Raw genomic sequence first — 12,085 nt, forward strand, 5'->3', positions numbered from 1 at the left:
GAGAACAGAAGGTCTACATACAGGGGGATGGAACTTTTATCTTCATAAGATATCTCCAGGAAACTCTCCTGGAGGTAATCTGAAAGTCTATGCAGGAGGTTCCTTGGCAGAGCTAGCTTATCGTGTGCCCCGAGGTAGCACACTTTGCCTTTCCATGCTACAAGCTGGAACTCCGGAACCATTGCCCTCACGAGCATGGCAGAGTAGGCCCCTGGGTGGTGGTGGCTTTCTTCCAGCATGCGCACTCTCTCTGCACGTGAGACTCTCCTCAGGGTGATCTCTCTCGCACACTCCTGCATGAAATTAGAGTAATTGGGGTACTATTAGTAATGGGAGCGCTTAACTGTTCCTTTGCATAACAAGAAGCCTCACTTAACAGCCACGTGCTGCAGTCTACAGAGTGGCAGCATACAGGGATCTTTCCCAGTGAACAGCTGCGAGGGGGTGCAACAGGGGTTGAGTTTATGCTTTCAGGATTGCCTGCATCAAGAGGACAGAGCTGTACATTCACTTCTATGAATCCAAAAGTGTTTGGCTTACCATGCCTTGCTGCTACACGAATTCTTCTTTCCTGCAAAGGTTCTCTGATCTGCAGCCCAATACCCCAGGCAATGAAAGCGCATTCAGAGAAATCGAACTTTCCATTAGTGAGTGCGCATGAGACAGGTGCTGTGCATACTCTTGTTCACAGACACCGAGTAGACTATGTTTTTTTGTTTAAAAAATGTATCATTGTAAGAAATTCACTACCTTTTTGACATCACACAGGTGCAACTGTATCACGACCTGATGCACCATGCCCCTCACAGATGATGGCGCAAACTAGAAGGCGTAAGAAAAAGACAAGGGACGAGATGTTTGCTGAACTTATGGGCTGCTCCAGAGCCGAGGCGGACCAGCAGAGCCAGTGGAGGGAGAACCTCAGTCAGCAGCACCGCTCACTCTGCGAACGGGAGGACAGGTGGCGTCAGGAGGACCAGCAGGCGACTCAAACGCTGCTTGGACTAATGAGGGAGCAAACGGACATGCTCAGGCGCCTTGTCGATGTTCTGCAGGACCGCAGGCAGGAAGACAGAGCCCCCCTGCACTGTATCTGCAACCGCCCACCCCCGCCTCAAACTCCAATCCCCCCCTCATCAAAAATAACAAGAAGGAGGGTCACCAGGGGCCGTGAAAACTGTCACTGCACCACAGGACAGTGTTAAATTACCCAAAAGCTATCAGTTACTACATTTTGAAAAGTCCTTCCCTTACTGTGTTCTTGATTATTAAAAGTAGTTTTCTGTTACTTACTTTTTCCGTCATGGTTTTTTACACAACGCTGTGTTAGATGTCTTGGGTGGGTCGTTGGGTGGTTGAGGGGGTAGTGTAATGCATAGGACAGTCACCTTTAGCAGGGTACAGAGACGGGGGCTGGATCAGCAGCATGACACACACACAGTGCAGTCAGTAGGCGGTTAGCTGGTATGGGAGGTGGTTTGCAGGTTTTCTGTCGTTGGGGGTGGTACGTGCATTTGTAGCGGGGGAGGGGGGTTACAGATGTCATGCAACGGTCCCTGTAATGGACCGCAGAGCCACGCAGCAGAGGAATCTGTATCCGTCCTCCCCCGCAACAAGGCCACATAGCCCCCGCACACAGAGTCCAAAAAAGGAGGGATGGCAGGATCCGTTGAAACAACCAGTCCGGCACTGCTGACCGGTCTGGGAGCGGGAGCATGTCAAACCTCGACTTTAGAGGCGGTCTTTACATGACCACACACCCTACCCAGCACAGTGTGCGTCCCAGTTTCAACCCTTTAACGCAAAGTCATCAATAAAGACACCGTTGTAAAGCTACAGTGGAGCACGTACTTTAATTTTTAAATGTGTGTTAGAAGTTGGGGAAGCGGGGTGGACGGGGTATGTAACTGCAGAGGCTAGTCAACAGTCACTTGGTAAAGAAACAGGGGCAGGTTCAGCTTCTCTGTGAAGAAACTGAACAGTCACACTTCACGCTGCTCGCTGCTCGCTGGTACTTGAAGACTTCCTTGTCACTGTGCAAGGTGCCTGCATAGGGCGTGACGAGCCAGGGCATTAGCGGGTAGGCTGGGGCCCCTAAGATCAGTATGGGCATCTGCACATCCCAAGCGTTATTTTGTGGTCCGGGAAGAAACTACCTTCCTGCAGGCGTCTAAGCAGACCAGAGTTCCTGAAAACACGCGCGTCATGAACTTTGCCTGGCCACCCGACGTTGATGTTGGTAAAACGTCCCCCATGGTCCACCACTGCTCGCAGCACCATTGAAAATTAGCCAAATTTCTCAGCAGCTGACTGCGGAAGACGTGGACGATAAGTTGCGAGGAGCTGACAGCGGCCACAACTGCAGCGGGATCCGTGCTCGCAGTGCTGTGGCGCCCGCGCTGTCACTGAGAAGAAAAGTGCACGAACAGATTGCCAGCTGGCGCTTTCAGGGAGGGATGCTGGGCGTGATTGACGGTTCAATGATGACAGTTACCCAAAACCACCCTCCACACAATTTCCCGCCCCCAGCATGCATTGGTGGGAAATCCCAGCATTCCAATGGGCGGCGGGGAGTGCGGGAACTGTGGGATAGCTTCCCACAATGCACCGCTTCAAAAGTCGACGCTTCGCCCGTTACTGTGGACTCACACAGTCGAATTAGTGTATTTATTGTGGATACACAACTTCGACTTCATTAGGTCGATTCCAGAAATTCGAATTAAGATGAATCGAAATAGTCTTGTAGTGTAGACGTACCCTAAGCAAAAGCCCCCAGAGCAGTTAGTGTAAAAGTACAGGCACAAATGGAATCCAGTGTCACATGAGCTGGTCACATGCCCTCGCACACTTTCAGAACTTTAGGTACAAAAATGATACATGCATACAAATAGGGTAATCATAGTCAGCAGACCATAACTTTTTCATTGATACCTTACATATCATATCACCATGGTAAATATGGGAGTGCCAGGGAGTTGTTTTGGGGCACAGAATGTCACACCTCCCCACTTAGTTTACTGCAGGAGTGTTTGTCATTGACTAATTTGGAGGGAGTGTGCACAAGGCCTTCTCAAGGTTTGGAACATTCAACACCTAAGTGTTGCAAACATTGTAGTGTTCTCCACATGTGTTTTTAAAAAGTTCTGTGTGCCTTCTCTGCGTCACTAGAAAACCTCTCCTTGTATCTGTGCAGCATTGTAAAACCATTGTGCTTTTCTAACTGGTGATAACTCAATACAGATATTCATCAATGCTATGCAGTGGTGTGCCTCAGTTTCCCCTTCCACACAGAAGACCAGATTTATTATGGTTTCCCTGCTGTGATGAGCTTTGAGCCTGTTTACAGGTGATAGCTGAGAAGCAGTATCTGCATACGGCTTCTTGTTTCTATTTGTAGCACGTCTGAAAGCTTTCCCCAAAAATCATGCATGTGACACCTTTTCATAGGATTTACCATCAGTACCAAATTCTTTGTTATAACATTTCCCATTAGCAACAGACATTGCATCATGAGATTTAACAATAACACAAAATCTTTTATCACAGGTAGGTGTTTCCAAGTATTTTTATTATACCACACCTTCTGCTTGGACACTTTGATTTGTTCAATACCCATTGTGTCTTTCAACTCCTCCCTGAACCTTAACATGTTTTTAGTTACTGGCTTTCCTTTCCCCTCAGTATCCCCTTGTAACGAGGCGGCCTTTGGCGGGACACTACTGAGAGTATCAATTGAGGACAAATTGCTTAGAGCAGGGAAGTCAAAGCCCAAGGCTGGGGGTTCTTTACATTTAAGGCGCCAATACAGCCAAAGAGAGAGGACTTTGATTTTACCCCACTGGCTAACCAGAAGTTATTCAAGCAATTCCCTCAGATACTCCAGTTCCCTTGTATCACCACCAGTGCCACTCCTTATGGGGATGAATGGTTATGAAAACCAACACCCCAGTAAAAGAAAAAAGGTTCTTCCGATCCCAAAGGACCAAGCCCCAGACCCAGGTAAATATACAAGTTAGATCTTACCCACAAATCACTCTGTTGTGAATCCTTTAAAATCTAAAATTTCCTCCTCCCCTCTGTCAGTTGAGTCATTAGCATTTCCACAGACAGCCCTTGATTCAGTTGGACCTGCATCCTGTTTTAAAGGGACATAGTTAGTTGTCACAAGCACGTCAGGAACAAAGTCCTGAGAAGTCGGGAGCTGGATTGTGGTACCCTCCGTCACCCGCTCTCTATCCCCGAGAGGCGAGTTGTGTGACTGCTCCCCTCCGGCAGGTCAGTTACACAGTTCCCTCTCGAAGCCTGAGCCACAGCTTGGGTACCTGGGAGCACAAATGCTGAATCTTCAGTTCTGTCCTGGGCATCCTCCCCCATGTGATCAGTGAGGAGACATTCCTGTACCCCCCACTATTCCTCCCCTGGGCCCCCCTCTAGGACACATACCCCTATGCTCTCTAGAGTGGGATCTCTCCCCTGGTCAGCCGGGAAGGGCTCACAGCTAACAGCCTAGACAGTTGTCTCCGTGGCAGGATCCATACACCCCTCCGTTCCTGAGGTGGTGTTACCTTCTGCTGCCGTGTTAAAGGAACCCACACCCACCTCCTCAGTGGTTTCTATGATTCTATCATTGGGCTCCCCTCTGGAACACATCTCCCTATACTCCCTAGCATTGGGTTTGTCCCTTGTTTAGCAGCAACATGGACATTTTTTTCCCGGAGGCAGCGCTGCCTTCAGCAGAAGGGCAGGAGCTGGTTTCAACCACCGCCACCCCTGGAAGCATGCAGTTTCCCACTGCTGCAGGGGAATCAAGGAGACTCTCTTTTCTTCACCAGTTCCTGGGACTTTTCCCTTTCCATCTGAGGTCCCAGCAGACTGCTCCTTCTTGCTGCAGACAGACACTTTAACAGCCTGAGCTATATGGAGAGAACCATTGCCAATTAGCATATCAATAGGAGTATCGTCTATCCCTCGGGTGATCGGTGGTATTACGATGATAGTACTTCCTGGAGTCTTCAGTCTCCAGAAGCCTGACCAGTGTAAGTTTATTACCCAGTCTGTCCCTCCCTCAGTGTGGAGAGTAAAATGCACCAGCCCCTGTTCCTGAGCAGATTTCCCTTTTGCATTTCAAACAACACACTGGTTTAGGTAAAAAACATAAAATCGATTTTTTAACTAAAGAAGGACAGATTTTAAGTGATTATAACTAAGTGTAGAGATTAAAGTAAAATACCTAAGAAATAAAGTGAAATCACAATCTGAGTTCTATAAACTAGACAGGGTTTGAATCAAGCAATATCTCACCCTGATGGTACAAATAGTTCATCAAACTTCCATACATGGGCCGGGAATTCTCCTTTTCAGCCTGGGACCACCTCCCCAATCAAAATCTTTTCTCTCTAGCTGTGTTTTGAGGTGTTGAGTTGTGGGGGGAGTGATGCCTAGGACTGATGTCACATCCCCCTTTTATAGCTTCTGCCACGTGCAGGGAACTTCATTGTCCCAAACGAAGCCCCCAGCACAGTTAGTGGGAAAGTACAGGCACAAGATGGAGTCTGGTGTCACATGAGCTGGTCACATTCCCTTGCGTGCTTCAATGAGTCATAGCAGGGACCATTACCCATATTCTGGCTTGAATGTTCTCAGGAAAGTCCATCAGGTGGGGATAAGCTTCTTCCATGGCTCATTGTGCTTTCTGATGGGACATCAACATGAACAGTCCATTCACAAAGTTCTGGCTCGACTGCATGGAAACTACCTTGTGGACGTTACCACAGAAGCAAACACATTTGAAACACAGATATATAGTCAATATTCATAACTTCAAGCAAAAATGAAATATGCATACAAATAAGATCATCAAACCATAGCTTTTCCATTGACACCTCACATGACATAGTTTCTACAAGATTTGTGGCAACTATATAACAATGGTGAATATGGGGGTGCCAGGGTGTTGTTTTGGGGTATAGCCAGGAAGCTGATGGAACTGCTCTCCCACAAACCATTTAGCTGGGTTGGCCTCTCCCCCTGCTTTGCTGGTGACATACAGCCAGCCAGCCCCCCTGGGCCCTGTTACCACCCAACACAACAGCAGGTGGTGGCACCCCCAATTGAGTTACCTGAGTGCTTTACCTAATCCACTCATGGACCAACAATGGAGGCACCAGAGAAGTTCCCAGTTCCCAGCCTTGCACCCCTACTGGAGCATACACCCAGAATTAGACCGTCTTGCACTGCACAGCGATCTGTACAGCGTAAATTCATTAAATAGTCTGCTCCTCCCTCGATGAGGGGAAGATCTGCACCAGCCTTTGCTAACGGAGCTAAGATTCTCAAACACCTCACTCAAAAACAAACTGGTTAAGATAAAACATAAATCAGGTTTATTAACAGAAGGATGGATGTTATGTAATTATAAGGGACAGGAAACAGATCAAAGCAGGTTACTTTGGAAATCAAACAAACTTGCATTCTAAGATTTATACACACTAGATAGAATAATAGAATATCAGGTTGGAAGGGACCTCAGGAGGTATCTAGTCCAACCCCCTGCTCAAAGCAGGACCAATCCCCAACTAAATCATCCCAGCCAGGGCTTTGTCAAGCCTGACCTTAAAAACCTCTAAGGAAGGAGATTCCACCACCTCCCTAGATAACCCATTCCAGTGCTTCACCATCCTCCTAGTGAAAACGTTTTTCCTAATATCCAACCTAAACCTCTCCCACTGCAACTTCAGGTAATTATTCCTTGTTCTGTCATCTGATACCACTGAGAACAGTCTAGATCCATCCTCTTTGGAACCCCCTTTCAGGTAGTTGAAAGCAGCTATCAAATCCCCCCTCATCCTTCTCTTCTGCACATTAAACAATCCCAGTTCCCTCAGACTTTCATGTGCTCCAGTCCCCTAATAATTTTTGTTGCCCTCCACTGGACTCTTTCCAATTTGTCCATATCCTTCTTGTAGTGTGGGGCCCAAAACTGGACACAATACTCCAGATGAGGCCTCACCAATGTCTAATAGAGTGGAATGATCACATCCCTCGATATGCTGGCAATGCCCCTCCGTATACAACCCAAAATGCCATTAGCCTTCTTGGCAACAAGGGCACACTGTTGACTCATATCCAGCTTCTCATCCACTGTAACCCCTAGGTCTTTTTCTGCAGAACTGCTGCCTAGCCATTCGGTTCCTAGTCTGTAGTAGTGCATGGGATTCTTCCATCCTAAGTGCAGGACTCTGCACTTGTCCTGGTTGAACCTCATCATATTTCTTTTGGCCCAATTCTCTAATTTGTCTAGGTCCCCCTGTAGCCTATCCTATCCCTACCCTCCAGCATATCTACCACTCCTCCCAGTTTAGTGTCATCTGGAAACTTGCTAAGGGTGCAGTCCACACCATCCTCCAGATCATTAATGAAGATATTGAACAAAACCAGCCCCAGGACCAACCCTTAGGGCACTCCGCTTGGTACCGGCTGCCAACTAGACATGGAGCCATTGATCATAGTCCAGTCATCCAGCCCATATTCCTTTAACTTATGGGAAAGAACACTGTGGGAGACCAAATCAAAAGCTTTGCTATAGTCAAGGAATAACACATCCACTGCTTTCCCCTCATCCCCACAGCCAGTTATCGCCTCATAGAAGACAATTAGGTTAGTCAGGCATGACTTGCCCTTGGTGAATCCATGCTGACTGTTCCTGATCACTTTCCTCTCCTCTAAGTGCTACAGAATCGATTCCTTGAGGATCAGCTCCATGATTTTTCCAGGGACAGAGGTGATGCTGACTGGCCTGTAGTTCTCCAGATCCTCCTTCTTCCCTTTTTAAAAGATGGGCACTACATTAGCCTTTTTCCAGTCATCCAAGATCTCCCCCGCTCGCCATGAGTCTTCAAAGATAATGGCCAATGGCTGTGCAATCACATCCGCCAACTCCTTTAGCACCCTCGGATGCAGCACATCCGGCCCCATGGACTTGTACTCTTCTAGCTTTTTAAAATAGTCCTGAACCATTTCTTTCTCCACAGAGGGCTGTGAATTAGAATTGTCTATATCTCACCCCGACTGATGATACAAGCAGGCTTACAGAGTCTTGAGGCACAGGCTGCATCTGCTTTGCAGTCTGGGTTCCCCTCCCCCATTCAAAGTATCTGGCTACTCCTTTGACATACCTAAAAGGCTGGTTTTGGGTGTTTCCAGCCTCACATCACACTTTAGTAACTCACACATAGCAGGATTTCATAGCTTCACATACAATGACAGCGCATACAACCCCAGGGGATATCAATGTTTAGCAGATTAAGACTTTTAGAATGATACCTCACAGGGCATACTCTGTACAAAACATACCATAATTACATCACCATGGTAAATAGGAGGTGCTTTGGAGTGCAGAGTGTCAGGGATGATCCAGAGAGTGACAGGGGGTGGGGAGGAGAGGAGCGAGTGAGGGGAGGGGCTTTGAGGGGAAGAGGCAGAGCTGTGGCAGAACCTGGGGGAAGAGGCAGGGCAGAGAGGCAGGGCCTGAGGCTTCCAGTTACCAGCAATTAGAAAGGGGGCAACCCTATGAGTTGTACATAGGCAGATTCCCCAATTTGTGACGCTGAAAACCACAGTAACTTCAGGAAAGGATTTAAAGTCTCTTTTACTGGCCAGTCAGTGATTCAGGGAAGAGGGCCCAGTGCCGTGTCACCAGCCAGCTCTGCATGGAGCTCAGTCTGAGATCCAGAGAACCAAGAGAAAACTTTAGGTCCCTTTATGAGTAAAGAGCTGGAGCAGCCTATCCTGAATCTGTTGGGTCCTCACCCCATAGATGAAGGGGTTTAAGATGGGGGGCACCAGGAGGTACACGTTGGCCATGAGAATGCGCAAATGCAGGGCCATGTTTTGCCCAAACCGTTGTGTGAGGGCAGAGAAGAGATGTGGGATGTAAGAGGCTAAGATGACACAGAGGTGGGAGCCGCAGGTCCCAAAAGTCTTGAGCCGGGCGTCCTTTGTTGGGAGGCTGAAGATGGCCCTGAGGATCTGGGTATAGGACAAGGTGATAAAAAACACATCCAGACTGATCACCAAAAATGCCACAGACAGGCTGTAGTAACTACTGACACGGATGTCGGCGCAGGCCAGCTTCACCACAGCTATGTGCTCGCAGTACGTGTGCGGAATGATGTTGGTTCTGCAATATGGCCACCTCCTTGCCAGGAAGGGATGGGGCAGTATGAGCATGATGCCGCGCAGCATCATGGCCAGGCCAATTTTGGCCACCATGGGGTTTGTCAGTATGGTGGAATGTCTCAGGGGATCGCAGATGGCCACGTAGCGATCAAAAGCCATGGCCACGAGGATCCCAGACTGCATTGCAGTGAAGCTGAGAATGAAGTACATCTGGGTGAGGCAGGCACTGAAATTGATCTCCCTGGAATAGAACCAGAAGATGCTCAGCATTTTGGGCACGATGGACGTAGATAGGACCAGGTCGGTGATGGCCAGCATGCAGAGGAAATAGTACATGGGCACATGGAGGCTCGGCTCTGTCTTTACGATGAACAGGATGGTGAAGTTCCCCAAGATGGCTATGGCATACATGGTGCAGAAGGGGATGGAGATCCAGATATGGGCTGCCTCCAGGCCAGGAATACCCAGCAGGATGAAGGTGGAGGGGTTGGTGAAATCGCTTGAGTTGGAATCTGACATGGAGTAGGGGAGAAGGTGTCCAACGTTGAGGCAGAACAGCGTCTCCTGCATGTACCATATGTTCCCCTGATACCCTGTATGTGCCCAGGGTCTTGGGTGATGGTCGCAGGACAAACACCTGGATGGAGAGAAAATGTTAATAGCTTTTTATGCAAAAGTTTTGTTGCTGAAGTGCCAGTGTAGACATCGTACTTGATTTCATCACTTTAACTGGTGTCTGGAAGGCACCCCACAATGCCCATCCTAATCACTGTGGTCAGGACTTTCAACTCTTCCCCCTTTGAAGGCCCAGGAATTTTGAAATTCCCCTTCCTGTTTGCTCGGCATGGAGTGTTCACATCACATCTTCCCAGGTGGCCATGGTGGCTCCATGCAGCAAATGGTCTCCTGCTTGGACCACTGTGGAACTGCTGGATCTGCTCAGTATTTGGGGAGAGGAGGCTGAGGAGTCCCAGCTGTGCTCTAGCTGTAGGAATTTCAATACCTCTGGGCAGATTTCTTGCAGCTTGCGGGAAAAGGGCTATGATTGGGACAAGCTGCAGTGCAGAGCAAAGGGGAAAGAGCTGAGGCCTGCGTACCAGAAGGCAAGGGAGGCAAAAGGTGACTCTGGTGCTGCGCCCCAGACCTGCCATTTTTCTAAGGAGTTGGATGATATCCTTGGCTGCGACCCCACTTCCACCACCAAGAGCCCCGTGAATACTTCGGTGGGGCTGGAGCCGACAGAAACTGGACCTAAACTAGAGGAGGAAGTCATTGATGAAGAGGTGGAGACATTAGAAGATGTGGTGCCCATGATGGGGTTGCCCAGTGCTGCATCCAGTCAGGAGCTGTTCTCCACTCTGGAGGTGTCCAGCCAGTCTTGGCAGTCACAGTCAGGTTAGCCAGAAGCAGGAGAGGAGACCCCCTGTAAGGTTTTGCTTTGTCAAGTGAAGAAGTGGGTTGAGGGCAGAGAAATGTACAAGGCTGGCTGTGATTGTGTGTGCTGGGCATTTCCCCGTGCAGCTAGGCAGTATGGCAGAACGGGGTGTTGATGCACACTGAGATTTCACTGGAATCCTCCAGAGAGACCTCTGGGAAACCTTCATGCTTTTCAAATGAAAGCTGGACTTATGCTCAGCTGTGTGTGTGTGCATGGTGTGGTGGGGTTTTTGGCAATAAAAGCAAAGTTATTTGAATAACCAGCACTCTTGATTTGTTTCCGGTGAAGTTATGATAGCAGATGGCAGCAGCAAAGAAGCAAGCAGTTGTATCATTTCCTTACATTGAACCCTGGGCCTGAACAATGACAACTGCTTTCCACCTACCAAAACTGGACTTCATTCTGCGTTACAATCCCAAGCATAGCAACAAACATTACTCGTTCTCATTTTAAAAACAGAAAGCCTCCCTGATTCGACTTGCCCCCCATTGTGCCCTTCTAACAGCCTTGGTATCTGTCTGCTCAAAATCAGCAGCAAGTGTTCGGTCTCAGCAGTGCACCCCGAGCAAACTTTGCACCCTTACTGTGACGGGTTGGATCACAGAAACCCTCTTGGGAGCTGCCACCCGATGTGCCGACTACTTCTACCCCTGCTTTCCCTGCCAGCGCAGGACCCCAACACCCTGTTTTGCTCAGCCAGACACACCCGTCTACTCCAACAAAGACTCAGGGTCTGAATTACTTGCCCCAAAGCTGCAGGTTTACCTGACAGCAGCTAACAGAAGTGTTCCTGTCTTTAACACTCAGATGCCCAACTCCCAATGGGGTCTAAACCCAAATAAATCCATTTTACCCTGTATAAAACTTATGCAGGGTAAACTCATAAATTGTCCGTCCTCTATAACACTGATAGAGAGAGATGCACAGTTGTTTGCTCCCCCAGGTATTAATACAGACTCTGGGTTAATTAATAAGTAAAAAGTGATTTTATTAAATACAGAAAGTAGGATCTAAGTGGTTCCAAGTAGTAACAGACAGAACAAAGTAAGCCACCAAGCAAAATAAAATAAAATGCCAAATCTATGTCTAATCAAACTGAATACAGATAATCTCACCCTCAGAGATGCTTCAGTAAGTTTTTTTTCCTCAGACTGGACACCTCCCAGGCCTGGGCACAATTCTTTCCCCTGGTACAGCTCTTGTTCCAGCTCAGGTGGTAGCTAGGGGATTCTTCATGATGGCTCCTCCTCCCTTTTGTTCTGTTCCACCCCTTTATATATCTTTTGGATAAGGTGGGAATCCTTTATCCCCCTCTGGGTTCCCACCCCCTCCTTCTCAAGGGAAAGACACCAGGTTAAAGATGGATTCCAGTTCAGGTGACACGATCAGATGTCACTGCAAGACTTCATTGCTCACTTGCCAGCACACACACATACAGGAAGACTTACAGGTAAAACAGAGCCATCTGCA

General features: G+C 48.3%; 1 protein-coding gene across 1 annotated transcript; it reads right to left on the reverse strand.

Annotated features, from left to right (window-relative positions):
• Window positions 1-8,524: 8,524 nt before the first annotated feature.
• On the reverse strand, window positions 8,525-9,747 carry LOC123362059 (olfactory receptor 52R1-like). Its single transcript, XM_045002340.1, has one exon. It carries the CDS (start codon window positions 9,745-9,747, stop codon window positions 8,749-8,751), a length of 999 nt encoding a protein of 332 aa, XP_044858275.1. The 3' UTR covers window positions 8,525-8,748.
• Between the last annotated feature and the right edge of the window lie 2,338 nt (window positions 9,748-12,085).

The sequence above is a fragment of the Mauremys mutica genome, chromosome 1 (genome assembly GCF_020497125.1).
Source record: "Mauremys mutica isolate MM-2020 ecotype Southern chromosome 1, ASM2049712v1, whole genome shotgun sequence".
NCBI classification, from domain to species: domain Eukaryota; kingdom Metazoa; phylum Chordata; order Testudines; family Geoemydidae; genus Mauremys; species Mauremys mutica.

Excerpts from the sequence above, each read along its gene's own strand:
- LOC123362059 (XM_045002340.1), bottom strand. The coding sequence starts at position 9,747 with ATGCAGGAGACGCTGTTCTGCCTCAACGTTGGACACCTTCTCCCCTAC.